Raw genomic sequence first — 19180 nt, forward strand, 5'->3', positions numbered from 1 at the left:
TTACCAAGGTTGAGGTTATTTAGTTTCAAACTCATCTTGTTCTTATACAGAATTTTATTCTCTTTTAGAACATGAGCACTGACAAGAAAATATACTTGGGATCCCCTCAAAATAAAATAAAATCTACCTTTAGGCAATAAGTTTCTTTTCACTAAAATAACACATTATTTTTGTGAAACACAAAAATCAAGATCAATATTAACAAAGACGGTTCCCCAAATAATGCTCCTTCCAACTGTTAACCATTTCTCCCCTCAGTTATCTTTTTGAATATTTTCTTTTTGAAGTGTCTTTATAAAGATATTAGCATACTATTTAGCTTTCCAGTGGGCTTTAACAATGATGGCTACATTTTGCCTTCTTATAATCCAATACTGACATCCCCCTAGCTTTCCATACTTGATTTTAAATTTGGGTCCTTACCTTCAAAACTTGTCAGTGTCATACTTTTAACTGTCATTGTTTCCTGCAACCTGATCGAAGAGACTACAGTGGGCTGTTTCTGGGTATTTCTCATCTCATCTAGCCTGCCTACTTTCACAAAGTAGACCCATTTCAGTTTCATGCTAGCAGGTGTTCCTGGACACAATCTGATATGGTCCCAGAAGGGTCCCTCCGGAGACACAACAATGTCCACAGCAGAGAATTAGCCAGCTGAGGACTAATTTAGAATTAAGAATTAAATAGCTTAGAAACATTTCAGTTTTGGGGATTTTGTTCTGCGTGCCACCTATAATAGAAGGGCCGTATTCAGGTAAGTTTGCTAAATGATAGTTTACACGAAGTTCAATAAATTCTTTTTTTTTTTTTTTTGCAGGACTTCTCAGTGCTTTCGTAAACTAAAAGTTTTAGGTTTTATGATTCTCTAATAGTACAGCCTTTTTTCACAAAACACTTAACAGAAACAGAAAACACTACTCTTAAGTAAGCACACTTAAAATATCTTATGATAGTGAAGATGAAAGGACAAAAGGCCACTGTAGTTTCCAATAAAAAGGCAAGACAGGACTAGTTTTTGGATTCCAGGCCAAATGAAGGAGCTGTGGCAGCAAGCTGGCCAAGGCCTCCCAAAAGAACACAGGTATGAACTAGTTTCTTCCATTCCAGATTTCATGAAAGTCAGATCCAACTCCCTTTCATAAAGAAAGTCAATGAAATGCTTTCTGTATTTTTAAAAATAATTTATTAGATACTCTACTTTTTTCAGTTATGAAATTAGTCACCTGATACATTTTACTTCTTCATGCATCCAAAATTAAAAACAAACAAAAAAATGAAAAACTGGTAATCACGGGACCAGCAGATGGCCTAATGGTTATGTTGCTGGACTCCATGTAGTCAATCGCAGTTGGAATCCCAGACCTGGAAGCTTAAATCTCACACTGGGCATGCGTGTGTGTGTGTGTGTGTGTGCCCAAAACCCTGAGGGGAGAATGGAGGAAAAGGGATTGCAGGGTGATCATGCCCCCTGGGGAGTGATATCTCGCTTTCTATCTCTGTTTCTCTGGCAAGCACACACAGCCTATAAAAAAGAAATTTCTCAAAAAACAAAACAAAACACCCACTCATCATTGCATTTCCAATAATATATAAACTGTTCTACAATTGATGCTTTTAACAACAATGCTGGGTAATTCTTAAGATATACATCCAATGGGACCAGCAGTTAGCGTAATGGCTATGTCACTGGACTCTCCATGTAGTCAACCATGGTCCGCATCCTGGACCCAGTGGCTTAAACTCACACCGGGCGGGGTGCGTGCGTGCCCAAGATACCGAGAGGAGAATGGAGGAGAAGGGATTGTGGCATGGCCATCCCCCCTGGGGGGTGTTTTCTCGCTTTCTATCTCTCTGTCTCTCTCTGTCTTTCTGGTGAGCTTACACGCCCTATAGCAAAAATCTCTCAAAAAAAAAAAAAAGATATATATCCAGTAGCTCAAATGTTCCTCTTTTAAAATTAGTTCTTATCTTTGGCAGATCACTGATCCCTTTTGGATCTGTAAAAACCTATGTAGTTACTTGCCTCTCCAAAATACCTACTTAATCTACTTAGATAAACTATTATAAACAATGGTAATCATTGATGGACTCTCTGGTATTTATCTGGGCCCTCAGTGTTGAGAATCTCTGTTTTTAAACTGAAATTAAAATTTGCCCCCTGGAGGCCAACTAGTGGTGTGGTGGTTGAGGTGGCTGGATCCTGCATGGCCAACTACATGGTTGAGTCCCAGATATGGAACCTTGAGGAACACGCTGGGATGTGTGCATGTGTGCCCCAAATCCTGAAAGAAGTGCAAGAGAAGAGATTGCAATAAAACCATCCCCCACTGGAGGCCCTCTTTCTCTCTCTTTCTCTGGCAAGCACATGTACCCTCTAGCAAAGTTAAGGGGAAAAAAATTGCCCCTTGCAACACACACACCATTACTTCCACCAGCAATTGGATAATGAAATTGAGTTATAGCCACATACTAAGAATAACTTTAAAATATCACATAAAACATTTCTGAATTTTGTTCATTGTAACAATAAAGAAAAAGAAATGAAGGAGGATGAAAACATGTAATGACACCATGCAAACAAAAATTTTAGATTTTTAACTTATAAAAGGGGGGCTGGCAGGTGGCGTGGTGGTAAAGGGTGCTGGACTCCCACATGGTCGACCTTGGTTCAAGTCCCAGACTTGGTGGCTTGCTTTCTCACTCTCTCTCTCACTCTCTCTCTCACTCTATCCCTCTATGGTCAATAAATAAATAAATAAATAAATGTATAAATAAATATACATAAAATAATTTTTAAAAAATTAAAAATAAAAGTGCCATGGTATAGAACATGCTTTGAATTTTCAGGAGGTCCAAATCTGACTTTCACTAGACAAAAGTAAATTCAAGTCCTCCACGACTAGAGGTTGAGTACACCCTAATCCAAATGTATGGGACCAGAAGTGTTTCCAATTTCAGAATTTTTGGATATTTACATATATATAATGAGCTATCTTGAGAACCAGGTCTAAACATGGAATTCATTAATGTTTCATATATACTATGCACATGTAGCCTACAAGTTGTTTTATAGACTATTTTTATATCACAGCATTCTGACAGGTGTGGAATTTTCCACTTGCGGCATTATGTTGGCCTTAAAAAGGTTTTGATGTGGGGAATTGGGGATTATAGTTGCTTGACCTACACTGAACCAGGCTACTGATGTCACCTACTACAGATAGAGCAACTGAAGAAATAACAGTAAGTAAAAATAGGTGATATCTTAAATGAGCATAAGACTGGTCACTAGTACATGTACCAATGTTTCATATCAACAGTTCAATTAAAAACACAAACACACACACACACGTTCAGCTTCTTAAAACTCAACAGGGGAAAGGCTTTGCTGGCCCAACATCATTAAATAAGGAACACGGTATAATGACAGCATCTAGAAAACACTATGATACCATGTTTGCACCAACCTGCTCAGATGCCAAGGAAGTCCTTTCAAGCCTCAGTTTTTGGCTCCTCCACTCAAAATGGGATGACTTTCTGCACATTTCACATAGATACCATGAAGCCTGAGCAATGATTATAGGCCCATAGGCCCATGTGCTCCTGGCTTTGCTTCACTCTAATCAGTTTAACAGAAACTCAGCTCTTCAAAGTATAATTTTGATCCTGTCCCTCTCCTCCAAAGAACCTGTGGTAATTCATTTTTCTTCAGAGGCTCTGTGGCTAGTTCCCCATCAAATGTGGCCACTCCCTAAACTTCTCACGTCTCCTAAACTATACCCCTAAGTCAAGAGCTTCCTCTACCATAAAGGCTTATATTTTCAGCCTGAACAAAGACCACGGCCCCATTCCTTCCTACCCTGATTCTCCCCTCCGCTCAGGTGCTGTTCAAGTCAAGTGATAATGCTTTCCTGGATAAAGTCCAAGTCATATGCATTTCAATGAGTTATTTCAATGCGGAGTAACAGAGCCCACAGAGAACTCTAAGGCAGGTACAGTCTCTTCCTTACAATTATTTTCCACAACAACAAAGCAAAATCTTAACTACTAAATTGGCTTATTGTTCTTCACTTCATGAAAAATATTAAATCCTCCTAATGTCTGATATTGACTGAGATCACCATGAGCTGACACCTACCCAGGTTCAGCCCACAGAGTGTTAAGTATAAACACCCCGAGAGGGCAGCAGTGTGGCCCAGTGAATAACGATCAGTCCAAATCAGGCTGCTCTCCTGGCTCTACCACAGCCAACCTTATGACTGAGGCCAGCCCAGTTACTGAACCTCCTATGCCCACTTTCTCATCAGAAAAATGAGAATCATAACAATGTAGACCTCTTAGATGATAAGAACTAAACAATAAATTACAGTGCAGTAGCTTGTATATAATAAGTAATCAATAAACTTAGGGACTAAAATGAGGGTCGCTTTTTTTCTCTCATGAGATTAAGTAAAAGCACGTCTCAGAAACAGAACAAGAACCCATAGCGACTTCCTGGTCCTTCTTCCTTTCTTTTGACTGCCTTCTCACCATGTAGCCAATCAGGAACCAAGTCATATAGATTCAGTCTTGGGAATGGGGCTGATGGGGTCCAGAGATATGACCCCAATCCAGGCCTTTATTACCCACATCCAGACTATTGTGGCACTTCCCAAGTGGCCAGCACCCCCAGACTGCACAGCTCCCACCCTTCCCGAAATACATTTCACACCAGTTCAGTATTTACACATCTTCAGTCAGTCCTGATCTACTGCTGCTACACGCCGGGTGCTCAGACTGACTGCACCCCTTCTTCCTACGTAGCCTGTTTACATTGCTGATTTTACATCCTAGCATCATATTACATGTTTTCTATGTGTTTACTGTCTCTCTCCTAAACGTGTTCCTCAAATGTGCCAAGTGTACACATTCTTAGAACCTGGTCAACAACCCCTGGCCGGGGACAGTTTTTTCCACATTCCATCCCCATATGGATATGAATAATTCCCTCACTGCTTTCGAAAGTCAAGTTTTTATACTATGGCAAGAATGCTTAACCTGGGAGCTATCTTGCTTTTTCTTTTTAGAGAAAGATATTTTTGCTGTAGGGCTTGTGCACTTGCTGGAGAGACAGACAGAGAGAGAGAGAGAGAGAGAGGGGCAGAAAGTGAGATATCACCCCCCACGGGATGGCCACCCTGCAATCCCTTCTCCTCTCAGGATCTTGGGCATGCACGCACATGGATCCCGCATGAGTTTCAAGTTGCCAGGTCTGGGATTCAAAATGTGGTTGACTACATGGGAGTCGTGACATAATCATCATGTCATTTGTTGGTCCCTGAAAGCTATCTTCTTAATAGGTTTTTATGGGTACAAAACAGTACTAACTATAAATGTAATGTTATAAAGCAGATCTCTAGAATAATTTTTCATGTTGTTTAACTGAAACTTTATACTTATTGATAAGGACCTCCTCTTCCCCTCCCCCAATCCCTGGCACCCACCACTCTTTGATTCTCTACTAATTAAACAAGTCCCATGCCCTTATTCCTCAAGTCCCTGACAACACCATTCTACTTTCTGTCTCTATGAATTTGACTACTCTAAGAATGTCATATAAATGGAATGATCCAATATTTATCTTTTTGTAACTAGCTTATTTCACTTAGTAAAATGTCCCTGGGATAGCCTCTTTCTGAATTTCCTTCCTATCTTAAGGCTGTATTTTTCTATGCAAAAATGTGTCATGACTTTTCTGACAACCTACTATACATAAGATGCTTATCGTAGTACCTAGCACAAAGTAGGTGCAATACAACTTGTAGAAGGTAACACAGAAGTATCTTCAGGATCTTGGGGTAAGCAAAGATTTGTTAAGGTTTTTGCCATAGGGCAAGTGCACTCACCAAAGAGATACAGAGAGACAGTAAGGGGAAAGTGAGAAACCACTCCCAAGAGTGGATGGCAACACTGTACTCCCCTCCTCACACACTCCCACTTGGGATCCCACACATGCACATGCAAGCACCCTGTGTGCTCACCAGGCCACCAGGTCCAGGATTAAAACCTCAGTCCACCATGCAAGAGTCCAGTGCCTCAACCATCATGCCACCTGTTTTTAACAAAACACAAAAAACACTATCCACAAAGGAAAATGCTGATGATCTGTACTACGGTACAATTAGGAACTCATGTTTCTTTAACTTCTAGAAAGCAAGTAAAAGTACAGGACAAACAATAATGATATCTGTGAAACATGTAACCCACAGAGGCTTGATGTCCAGACAATAGGCACATCAACAAGGAAGATATTCGAAGGGCTAATAAATGTGGGTAAAAAGCTGCATGATCCCTTAGCAAATAGGGAAATGTACATTCAAGCCACATAGTAAGACACCACTAAAACAAAAATGATTGATAATACCGCGTGCTGACAAAGAACACACCAAAGAGAAGTTTTCTCTCAAAGGAATTAGGAGACTATAATGAGCTAGATAACCAAGTAATAAAATTGACCAAATCAAGATATTTTCATTGTAGCAAATATAAGGAGTGATCCAGCCAGAAAAATACTATAAATGCCAAGGTCAAGAAGGCCTCAGAAAAACCAGGGCAAGGTTTCATTTAAATGTGAACTGATGGGGACCAGCAGTTGGCATAATAGCTATGTCGCTGGACTCCCATGTAGTCGACCACGGTTTGAGTCGTGGACCCGGTGGCTTAAACTCACGCCAGGCACGTGTGCGTGTGTGCCCAAGATCCTGATGGAATAATGGAGGAGAAGGAATTAGGGCGTGGCCATCCCCCCTGGGGGGTGATTTCTTGATTTCTGTCTCTGTCTCTATCTTTCTGGCAAGAGCACATGCCATATAGCAAAAACTTCTCAAAAAAAAAAAAAAAGGTGACACTGATGACTTGCCCCTTACTCCACCTGATTTTTGCTTAGTGTGTACCAGAATCAGTGTTGGCTGGTGCGTGAACAATGATCATTTGTTGGCAAACATTAGTGTGCACTGAGCTGAGTCACAGAAACCCTACTTCAAACACACTCACATGAGGGAACCTAATACCTAAACAGTGAAGAATGCAGCTGCTCTTATTCTGAAATAACTGCAAGACTGGGAGGTATGGGGACTGGGAGATATGGCTACTCTCCAGGCTTCACAACACCCCTGGATGACCCCATGTAGGTCTATGCGTACTGTGAACACAATACCTACCCTAAGATCATGACTACTGTCTGTTCCAACCTGGGAAATGAAAGAAGAGTCCCTTCCTCTCTCACCACGTCATACTGACTACTCCCAGAGATGCACTTCAAGGGAAAAAAACCTGAATTACTAACAGGCCATTTTTGGGTGGAGGATGTACTAGGAGCTATGGAAGCAATCAGAAGTTATTGCTGCCATGTCGTTTGCCTGTAACAGATTCATATGGGCAGACAGCTATGTTACAGACCTGGAATCTCATTCTCTTACAACTTCGGGTTTATGAGACCAGGGTTCACCAGGGACAGTCCAGCCATAGTGGTACATAGTGCATATTTTGTGCTCTGCAGGGTAGGACCACACAGGAGACCTGGATTGGGTTCCTAGTCCAGCCTAAGGGTGGGGCATGGCGGTGTACACTTGTAATACCAGCAACTCAGGGAACCTGAGGCAGAAGGTCTGAGAGTTCAGGGCTACCCTAGACAAATATACCAAGACCATGTTTCAAAAAAGGAGCCAGTTATGCCTGTAATACCGCTAGGCTAAGGCACGAGAATTACGATAGTGATACCCCGTCAAATAAATAAATAGATAATAAAAAGCTCATATGTGTACATATTTCAATAGCTATTGCTGGACCACTTTCCCCAACAGCAGTTAACAAGTCACAATCTTGCAAGTCCTTTGAATGTCCCCTTCCATGCAATTTAGTAAGCATTTAGGAACAATGCTGTGTATTCTGGACATCCAGAGGTTTGGAAACCTCAGACAGAAACCCAGTCTTCATAATTCTCATGAGACTTAAGAGAAGGAACATAGAGTGGTAAGATCTCAGCTTCCCCCCAAGTCCTCAAACCCAGTATCTCAGACTTCAATGTCTGGGACACTGGTCTACCACTTCTCAAACCAGACTTTAAAGGAAGGATAGGCAAGAAACCTCTGCCCTAGCTTCATGGGGTATAGAGATGACTATCTATAAGGCACCGAGAATGACAGTCAGTGTCCCATACATAGAAATATGACTCAATTCAAGTTCTTCATTATAATAACAGTGAAGAGGGCCAGCAGATGCCATGGTAGTTTAGGAGCTGGACTCTCATGGCTGACCACAGTTTGAGTCCCAGACCTAGCAGCTTGCTTTCCCATTTTCCTTCTCTCTCTCTGTCTCTTTCTGGTAAGTGCACATGCCCTATAGCAAATTAGTAATAATAAATAAATTAAATTAAAGAAATCATTCTTTAAAACAAAGTAACAGTGAAGAAAAGTGAGACCTCAAGGCTGTCTTGAGTTTAAGAAAAGTTTCTCTTCAATGAGTACACAATGAATAGTTTTTAACAAACCTAAAGAATAAAAATTAAAATAAAGGGTTTCCCAAAGGATAAAGAAAAAAAAAAAAGAAGGAGAAAGAAAATTCTTTGTTCTCTCAGGCTATTTCTCTTAATGTTATTATTTTTTATAAAGGTCTGTTGTTGTCCAGACAGTGCCTTTATATGCAGCGGATCTTTTATCATTACATAGTCCTGTAAGTTAAACATTAACACATTTTTATGGTTGAGAAAAATAATTTAGCAAGTTGAAATGACTTGTCCATGAATGAACAACTAGTAGGGAAAAAAACAGAATTCTCCTGCCACCGTGTTTTCCAGAATTCACAGATGGCTTTGGTCTCCTGCATCCTGCTTTTTTACCTATTCAGTTCCTGGAGTCACACTGACTCACACGCCACCCTGCACTGGTGGGGGACTCCTGATTCTTTCCTCCCCCAGGACCAGTGACATGGCTGGTGCCACCAACACCTCTTGCTCTTTATACACAAGGGAAGAATCACTGCTAGTAACAAAAACATCTGGAGAGGGACCAGCCTTTAGCATAATGGTTATATCACTCGACTCCCACATAGTCAACTGTGGTTCGAGTCCTGGACTTAAACTCACGCTGGGTCTGTGTGCACATGTGCCCGAAATCCCAAGAGGAAACTAGAGGAGAAGGGATTGCGGTGTGACCATCCCCCTGAGGGGTAATTTCTTGCTTTCTGTCCCTCTGGGTCTCCAGTGATCACATACATCCTATAGCAAAAAAACAAAAACAAAAACAAAAAAACTCCCCAAAAAAGAAAAGAAAGAAAACATCTGGAGCCCATCCCTCAGTCTTTCCATCTCTAGCTCATTCCTTTCATCTAGACTTGCTGAAGAATACAGGAAGAAAAGCAAACATACTCATGTGCTGAACTCAGTTGAACTCACTGGCTTTTTCTATTCACACCCAAAAAAACACTATCATAACAGTTTTATCAAACTGGCTTCCATCGGATATATCATTGCAAACATGGTGGCATCTTTTGTGTGTGTGTGTGTGTGTTCCACTGAAAAGCTGTGGCTGCGAGTGGTACTACGAGCAATTAGGAGATGGGAAAGGAAATACACTAACGTTAACAGCGATTTTTAAATAGTTTTCATGAAATGTTCATGGAAAGCTTCTGTGCTTATAGATTATTTGAAACAATACCAGGCAAGATTATCATTTTTACCTTTTACTTTTACATTTACCAGAAGGCAATCGCACTCAAGAGACAGACAAAAGGAAAGGAAGAAAACACCCCTCATGGCGGGCATGGCCATGCTACAATCCCTTCTCCTCTGTTTCTCCACCCTTTGGGGATTTGGGACACATATACATATACACCTGGCATGTTTTTCAAGTTGGCAAGTCTAGGACTCAAACCATGCAGTTGGCCATGTGGGATATGGCTCCCTTAACCACCAGGTCACAGGCTGACCCTATAATTTTTGCCTTTGACCTATCTAATCTAACCTTAATGCTGTCATGTCAAATGAGTATAGAGAAATGTGAGGGTAAGAGGGGAGATGGCTGACAGAATAAGTATCTGTACATTATGTGTTTAGTATCTGCCTTGGGGATACAAAAAATGAAGGGTTGTGAAGATAATCAACTTGGCTCAGAGACAAGTGGAAGTGGGTAAGTCCCTCTGAGTCTAGAACCTATACTCTATTCCTCTCTCTGCATTTTCCCATGAATATATACTTCCCACAATACATCAAGTAAGACAAGCTCAAGAGGTCCAAATGAATTAGAAACGAGAAAGACACTTAAAATGGGCACATTAGCTTCCTCCCCTGACAGTATAATCCACATGCCCAAAGGGCTCTAAAGTTCATGGGTGGTGCTCGTGCAGGTCACCGGCATAGACCATGTATGCTGGACAGCACCCAGGCCAAGGAGACACAGACGTTTCTGTCAGTTCTATCTTCAGCAGCCAGTTTATTTTTAAAATGTATTTACCAAGGCCCCCACTTCCTGGTCTTCTCTTTCTTCTAGGTACTTAAAAAAGACTTCAGGGTTTGCTGCAGCTTTCTAGCTAATCCCCGTGAAGATGTTTATGCCTTTCTAAATCCAGAAGGCAGCAGCAGAACAGGAGCTGCCAACAGAGTGATGGGGAACGGACTGTTTAGAGAGCGAGGGCCTTAGGTCCCATTCTGAACCACCACTTTGTGTGGCACCTCTGGCCTTGAACCACTCCATGAGGACAAGGTAAGGACAAGAAGCCCTGGGTGCATGAGTAACTTCTATTCATAACACGTTTATTAACTTCATCCCAGCCAGGGAAAGCACTCTGGATGATGAAGAAAAGGAAACAGAGTCCTGTCTGGCCATCACAGTCTGTGATCCTGTGAAGGGTCACACCACATTCTCCACCACCATGAATCAAAACCAGGGTACCAAAACTGCAAAGCAAATTGTTTTTGCAAATAGGAAGACATTCGAATGGGAGCCCTGATAGACATCAAAGTATCTTTGTTAAAAGGAGTGAGCTAATCTAGTAAAAGCATTTCTGTATGTTTCATTTCATTCCTGAAGAAAAAAAAAACAAAACAACAACAACAATAGCCACAGGAGTCTACACTCACACAGACGTTCACACAATCACACTCCTTACCAAAGGTAACTTCTCCTTTGCCAGCTTTGTCAAACAGCTGAAAGGCCACCATAAACAAAGCATCTGGGGCACACAGGACAGATTCAAATGCTACAAATTCTTGAAAGGATATTAATCTGTAACATAAAACAAGAACAAAGCACAAAGTGAGTAGTTTGTGGAAAATTAAAGCATATATGGATAAAGACAATGGGAAAAATATATCACTGTCCAAAAAAAAAAAAATTCAAACCTAGAATATTTATAAACACACACACACGTATATATGGAAATGCTCAGTGAACCGAATCTAACAGGACTGGTTTGAGCACCTGGTAAAACATTAATTACATGATAATGACCTGTGTGACTATTTTATCTAGCATCATTTATTTTCATATCTCAGTCTTCCTTCAGGCACGTTGTGAATTTTATCATAGAAGCTTAGATATTTAGATTAAGAGGTGACTATGTAGTAGCAAGATGGAGCGGCTTTCTTGTTCATTAATCTACCCTTACAGAATAGGTTTTCAAAACGTTCGTGGAAAATGTCCATTATGAAAAATCTGTGCACAAGTTTCCAACTGTTGGCACCAAAATAAACTCATACTCTATTCTATTTTCTACAAACTGACACCCCCTTGTACACCATATATGAATGATCTCTAGATATTCATTATTGATATCTACTTAGCACATGTGAATTAACTAGGATACCCCAGGGGAAACACAGATAAACCAGACATGAAGTATGATCCCAAGGAACTTCTAGGCTGATAGGCACATGCACTCACCTAGGAACAGGAGTATACAGGAAAGACAAGTTATAAGACAAAGACCAATATGATGACAACAGAATTCTGGTAGAAAATTAAGAAGGGTTTGTGGCGGAAATGGAATTTGAGTTGGGCCTTAAAGAAATGAGTCAAATTTTGGTAAGCAGCAATGGGTGTGTGTGTGGGGGGGGACACGTTAGGCAGAAAGGTAAGTTTAAGAACGCCCAAGGAAAATGAATAGCTGGTTGTCATCTGGACAATGGAGCACATAAGAGAACATTATGAAATGGGGTAATAATATAGGACAGAGAGGGCCCTGAAGGCAAGAAAAGGGCCTAGTCATAGTGCTGTAACAGTTAAAAAAAAAAAAAAGACTGAAACTTTCTGAGGAAAGTCATAACACGATCACACATTTGCTTGAAGGAGACTATGAGGGCCAGCAGATGGTATGGTAGTTAACGCATTGGATGCCACGGGGCTGACTGCATGATTTGAATCCCGGTCCCAGGAGCTTGAAACACACGCTGAGCACGTGTGCCTGTGTGTCCAAAATCCAGAAAGTAGAATAGAGGAGAAGGGATTCCCATGTGGTCAACCCCCTCATCCCCAAGGGATGATGTCTCACTTTCTCTCTCTCTCTTCAGTCTCTGTCTCTCTCATATGGCATGAGTACTCACACTCTATAGCAATAATCTAAAAAAAAAAAAAAAATACAAAACATGACAGACTTGACTCTTGACTTCCAAGGACTAAATAAGTCCATAAGACCTTTCCTAGAAATGTTTCATATCTTAAGTATCCTAATATTTCAATGATACATTAAGGCAGTCCAAAACTCTAGAGGCTCTAGGGGGCAGAAGAAAGTAAGAATGTTTCGTATGTTTCTCAGAACACTTAGGGACTTCTATACATTTTACAGAGTGAATACATCTTTATACAAAGTGCTGGCATTGACTTAGCTGTTTCCCACAATGCCACCTGATTATAATAATGCTACAAAGGAAGGAAAGACTCACAGTATATTGAATACAATATCTTTATATCATTTACCATCCAAAACATCCTTCCAAATGCAGGGGAACATTCAGGACCAGCATGCGTGACAATACTTGCCTGATACACTTGATTCTCTACTACAGTGTGTCCCATTTAGAATCCCTGTGTAAGCAAGACACAGAGAGGATGGGGGTGGGAGGAGAAGCGAATAGGAGACAAACATTCTTGGCTGAACCCAAAGAGCTCACTCCTTGGTGGAGAAGAGGGGGAGCAGTCATGAGCCTTTATTAGGTTGTCGGAGAGTCATGTCACAATTCTCTATGCAAAACAGTATCCTGACTTTCCTGATGACCCAATAAATCCACAACAATACAAGAGCCAATGGCAAAAGTGAAACAAATAAAGCACTCCAGGGCACAGAAGAAGTGATTCATTTGGACAGGAAGATTTGAGAAAGGCTTCATGGCAGTGTGGCATTTCAAGAACAGATTTTAAAACTGAAAAGATCTTGAGATGATTCATTTTAGCCTTCTCAGTTAACTTTTGAGGACACTGAAGTCGGAAGTTGGTCAGGACTGGGGTAAAGTGCAACAATTGGCTTCTACCACTTTGGTCTAAAATCCAGGTCTCCTAGTTTCCACTTGACCTGCTAGAATTCCACTCAGTGTGGGAAGACGCAGAGGGGGTTTTGGGTAGAGAGAGGACATTCCACGTTGGGAGAACAGCAAAGTACAGAGGTGAAAAAACAGTGATAAATGCTGTGTTTAGAGACGAATGGGACTTTCCTTCTTCGGTAGGTCATGAGCAGTTAGAGATTTAGGGACTGGTTACAATGTCCACCACCTGTGAAGGACTTTAGGGGCCACGGTGTAGGATCTCAACTGTATTGCAGGCAATGAAAAATTATTCAAGGTGTTTGAGTTAACTGGTGTTGGGTTCATATTTTTGTTTTAGAGAAAGCACTGAATTAAAAGGGGAGAGGGGCCAGTAGGTGGCATCCTGGTTAAGGGCACTAGACTCTCACATGACCAACCGTAGTTCGAGTCACAAACCTGGTGGCTTGCTTTCTCGTTTTCCCACTCTCTCTCACTCTGTCTCTCCCTGATCGAATTAAGATAAATAAATAAATAAAGTTAAATTTAAAAATAATTATAAATAAAAAAAAAAGAGGAGAGATGAGCTGTGGAGAAAGCCTGGCTAGGATAGCAGAAGCTTACAGCAGACAGGGAGCCCTAGGAATAAAAGCCAAGGAAAGGCCAGAGCTATATGAGTGGAGGCAGGAGTGACTGCAGTTGGTAAGAATTTGATGTTACAAGAAAAAAAGAAAGAGGCCAGGATGCTCCCAGACTTCTATCATAGTTTGCCGGGTGGGATGATGATACTGCCACTAAACATTAAAGGGGGGGACAAAAGAAGAAGAAAGGGCAGGGGATAAAATGGAAAGAAGAGTCTTACGGGCAAATGTGACCAGTCCTGACCTTATTCAATCTAAGGTACCCGAGGGACAGTGTAGTGTCCAGCCACAAGGGGCTTCATGGACAACAAGAGAGATCTTGGCATGCGTTGAGTTGTGTTTCCACACATTCTAACCCCCAATACCTCAGAATATCGATCTTATTTGGAATAGAAGTAGTTAGGTAAGGTGGGCACCTAATCCAATAGGAATGGTCTTTACCAAAGAGGGGAACATAGACACAATACGCACACCGGGAGACTGCCGTGTGTAGATGGAGACAAAGACCGGGGTGATGCTACTAGAAGCTGTGAATGCCAAGGGCTGCCAGTGAACTACCAGATGCTTAGAGGCTTTGACAGACCGCCCCCCACGGGTGGCCAGACGCTCCCTCATGGGCCTCAGCAGGACCCAACCTTTCCAACCCCTTCATCTTGGACTTCCAGCCTCCAGGACTTGAGATGACAAAGTTCTGGTTCTAACTACCCAGTCTGTGGTACTTTGTTACAACAGCCTGAGGAAACTAACCCAGAGGTCAAGACTGGAAACACACATCTGGGAGTTTTTGGACAAAGGTCACTTAAACCTATGAGTAAAACTGCCTGCACTCATTTCACTTAGGGATGGGTCATTTTCTTCTCTTAATGACAGAGAGCTTTGTGGAACTCACCTGCTGGTTCGCCATGCCCTGGACTTCTCCAGCAGCACAGGGCTGCACATGTTCTTACTGTCTGCCTGTTGTCACCACTTTTCGTACCCCCCCGCACTCTAAGTGGACACCAACAACCATGTGGCCCCACTGTATGGCTCACCAGTGGAATGCTCTGGTAGTTGCCGAGTCAGAAAACATACAAGGGGACTTCAAAAAGTTCAAGAAAAATGGAATTAAAATGAGTTTATTTCAGTGCAAACATTTTTGAAATCCATCCATGGTTTGTTTGCAAAAAAGACTTGCCAAGAGCTTTTAAATATCTTGTGTATTTGCTAAATTACTCCTACACCAAAATTAGGTTAATTAAAAGAAATCATACTGCCTGTTATCTAGAAAAATAACCTTTTTTCCTTCATAGTCTGAATAAAGAAAGGTTTAAAAACAATGAAAAAAGAGCATCCTACCTTTCACAAAACAGTATGAGAAATCTGAAGTTATATAAATGTGTGGGACCAGCAGTTAGCATAATGGCTATGTCGCTGGACTCCCATATAGTCTACCACGGTTCGAGTCCCAGACCCGGTGGCTTAAACTCGTGCTGGGCGCATGTGTGTGCATGCCCAAGATCCCGAGAGGAGAATGGAGGAGAAGGGATTGCAGTGTGGCCACTCCCCCCCGGGGAGGGGTGATTTCTCGCTTTCTGTCTCTCGGTCTCTGTCTTTCTGGCGAGTGCACGCGGCCCTATAGCAAAAACCTCTTCAAAAAAAGAAAGGAAAAAAAAAAGACTATCTATATGTGTGTGAGCAAATCTTCCTTTTGGCAATGTTAATGTTTCATACCATAACTGGCCTATGAAAATACACTGGTATTTTTGGCATGTTATTGATATCCAAAAAGGTATGTAATTTGGTAATCCTGTTAGATATAAGTATTCCACATCTAGGTAGGAGGTATATGAACCATGAAATCATAATGTCTTACTGTTCATCAAGATCATTTTGGATTTTCTAGGTAATCTGACTAGAAGGCTATCAGAATAATTATATAGTACTATATGCACTTACAGCATGATATCTAAAAAACATTTATATATATTTTCATATAAACAGTACTTCATCCTGGCTTTACAGATTTAAGGGGTATTAACAGAAGTTACAACAAAGAATACAAGCTCAGTCAAGTTCAGACCTGGCTGCTGAACTTACTTAGTTCCTTTCCCACCCCCAGCTCCCAGAACTCTGACTAAGCTCGATGCCCTTTAAAACTCATCCCACAGTTCTGATTCTAGTGTGACCAGAATCTAAGAAACAGAAAAGGGGACTTCAAAAAGTTTGTAGAAAATAAAATCAAAGCCCAAGTTTATTTTGGTGCAAACATTTTTGAAATCCATGCATAATGTTTTCATAATACATAATTTCCATGGACTTTTTTGAAGACCCCCTCATATTTGATCCCAACACCTACCTGCAGCAAGTAATACTAAACTATGTGTCTACTAATATGGAAATAATCATAGAGGTCACATTTTCAAAGGCCTATAATGCTCAGACATCAGGGCAGATGAGGTTCTATTTCATCATCCTGATGTTATCAGTACTTTTCTTTTTTAAAAAAGTATGTCATGTCTGATTTCCAAATGATGAGAGCTACTGCTATCCTTCTGAAAGTCATGCATAAGAGCAAAGACTTTATAGCTTCTTGAAGTTCACGCAAAATAGCCAAAGCACTGCATACTACTATAAAATACTGAGCCAAAGAGGAAAGGGACTACATCTGAACACTGCTTGGAGAATGGAAAGACTGTATACCCATCATATACACAGAAAGATAGAAAAAGGTATACCAAACGGTCGTGGTTCTTCTTTACTGCAGCCAAAGTTTAGGTCTCCCTCCCCCTTCTCAACATTCCAAGGGATAGCTGTTAGTCTGGGGATATTTAAAATATAACAGAGAATACAGACCAAAAACTATGACATTATGGGACAAGTGGTAGGTACCATCAGAGAACTGGAGCTACATCACTCAATGAGTTCAGAGATAGGAAAGATTACATTTTTTTCTCATTCTTTTTCTTTAAAATAATTACTTATTTGTGTTCATTCTTTTTCTTTTTTTTTTTTTAATTTGACTGGAGAGAGAGACGGGGGGTGGGGGGGAGTGAAAAAGCAAGCCACCAGGTATAGGACTCGAACTGTGGTCGTCCATATGGGAATATCCAGTATCTTAACCACCATGTCACTCGCTGGCCCTAGAAAGATTACTGTTACTTTGAGAGGAAGGGGGAGATGAGGAAAGTCTTAGTAAAATTAGAAACATAGATACATGACATGAGAGGGAAAATGGGAGCTAGCAAAAATGAGATCAGTGTTGGCATCCAGGGAAGATGTGACCAAGTAAATATGCAACATCAGTCTTACAGTAGAGGTAAGATGTGACCAAGTAAAGATGGAAGGTGAGGGAAGGCACCATGCCTACTCTATGCGCTTGGGAATATACAAATGAAAAGTGCAGTCTCTGTTCCCTTAACCTGGTGGGCCTAGAGACAGCGGCAAGGCAGGAACCAAAGGAGGAGGACTAAGATGAAGAGCCACAAGAGTGCAGATGTGCTGGAGGTCAAGTACAATGGAGAACACGGAGTGCAAGTCCTGATCAGATACTCAACAGTATCCTATCATCACTAAAACTGTTATAAACAAATCCATAGTATTAAGTAAAAAATCAATTACATGGGACCAGCAGGTGGCGTAATGGTTACACCACCAGACTCTCACGTAACTGACTGTGGCTTGAGTCCCAGACCCAGCAGCTAAAAACATACTGGGCACATGTGCATGGGTGCCCAAAATCCCAAGAGGACAATGGAGGAGAAGGGATTGCTGCCACCCACCTGGGGAGATGATTTCTCGCTGTCTCTCTGGTGAGCACACATGCCCTAAAGCAAAAATCTCTCTCTCTCTCTTTAAAAAAAAAAAGAGAGAGAGAAAGAAAGAAAGAAAAATCCATTATACAACAGTATGTAGAAGATAATTCTATTTTGTTAAAATGGATAAAACCACTATTTGTGCCCAGTCTATAGGAGGATACACACACTACAGTGTTAGCAGTGGGTATCTCTAAGTGGCTAAACTATTAGAAATATAAGTTTTTTTTTTCTTTTTTTAATTTGTCAGAGGGTACAAATGCTTGCTGGAGACAGAGGAAGGGAAAGGGAGAAAGCATCCCCCATGGGGCATAGTCATGCTACAATCTCTCTCCTCCATTTCTTCATCCTGTTTGAATCTGGGGTATGCACACGCACACACACACACACACACACACACACACACACCCTGTCCTGCCACGTGTTTTTCAAGTGACCTAATCTGAGACTCAAGCCACAACTGGCCATGGGGGATCCAGCTCCCTTGATCACTAGGCTGTGGGCTGACTCTTAAGTTGTTGTTATTTTTTTCTTTTTGCTTGCCCATATTTTGTAATGTTTTCAATGTTGTCCATTTTGGGGATGAGAAAAAAAAATTGAAATTCATATGAAATGAAATAGCAAGCACCTAAACTTGGATAGTGGCAGGACTGAAAAAGAGAGGTTGAGGGAGGCAGGCAACATTTAAAAAGAAACAAAGGACATGAAAGAATAACACCAAGTCCTGGTTATTCAAGGTGGATAACCTCCAGTTCCTCTCTTCCTCCCTGCTGTTGCTTATTCTCACTCAGCAGTGGTTTGGACCTCATGTGGTCCCTTTCATCTCTAGCCTGGCTTCTAACTCCAGGCCAACTCTGTGGCCATGAAGTTTAAGCAACTGCACATAAGGATCTGATCTGTTCAGACTTCAGGAAGTGTGGATGTAGACAATGCACCATACCAAAATCCAATTACCACTTTTACTTAAGGTTCCTAACCACCAGAGGGCTTCGCAAAAAAAACTTCTTTCAACCCTCTTCTGTGTTACAAAGGAAGCCAAGCAGTTGTCCAGGGTTAATGGCAGAGATAGAAGTAAAATCTAATTACAAAATCAGACCACCTACATTCAAGTATTTGCGGGTGTTACAGAAAAAAATTTTTACACTGGACTCTCTTATGATCATCAGTTTATCAACAGAGCTTTGGTGTCCACGGTTAATTAACATATTTCAATAGCTTTTTGGTTTTCCCAGTTGTTCTCTTTCACTTTCCAATGCCTTGTA

General features: G+C 41.2%; 1 protein-coding gene across 2 annotated transcripts in view; it reads right to left on the bottom strand.

Moving 5' to 3' along the window:
• Positions 1–19180, bottom strand: part of SLC25A13 (solute carrier family 25 member 13) — a 225507-nt gene that overhangs the window by 138970 nt on the left and 67357 nt on the right. For both annotated transcript variants that reach the window (XM_006157502.3, XM_006157501.3), the window contains exon 4: positions 11143–11258. In XM_006157502.3, the coding sequence (XP_006157564.1) occupies positions 11143–11258 (116 nt within the window). The remainder of the gene's footprint in view (positions 1–11142; positions 11259–19180) is intronic.

The sequence above is a fragment of the Tupaia chinensis genome, unplaced genomic scaffold, assembly GCF_000334495.1.
Source record: "Tupaia chinensis unplaced genomic scaffold, TupChi_1.0 Scaffold000544_1, whole genome shotgun sequence".
Classification (NCBI taxonomy): Eukaryota; Metazoa; Chordata; class Mammalia; order Scandentia; family Tupaiidae; genus Tupaia; species Tupaia belangeri.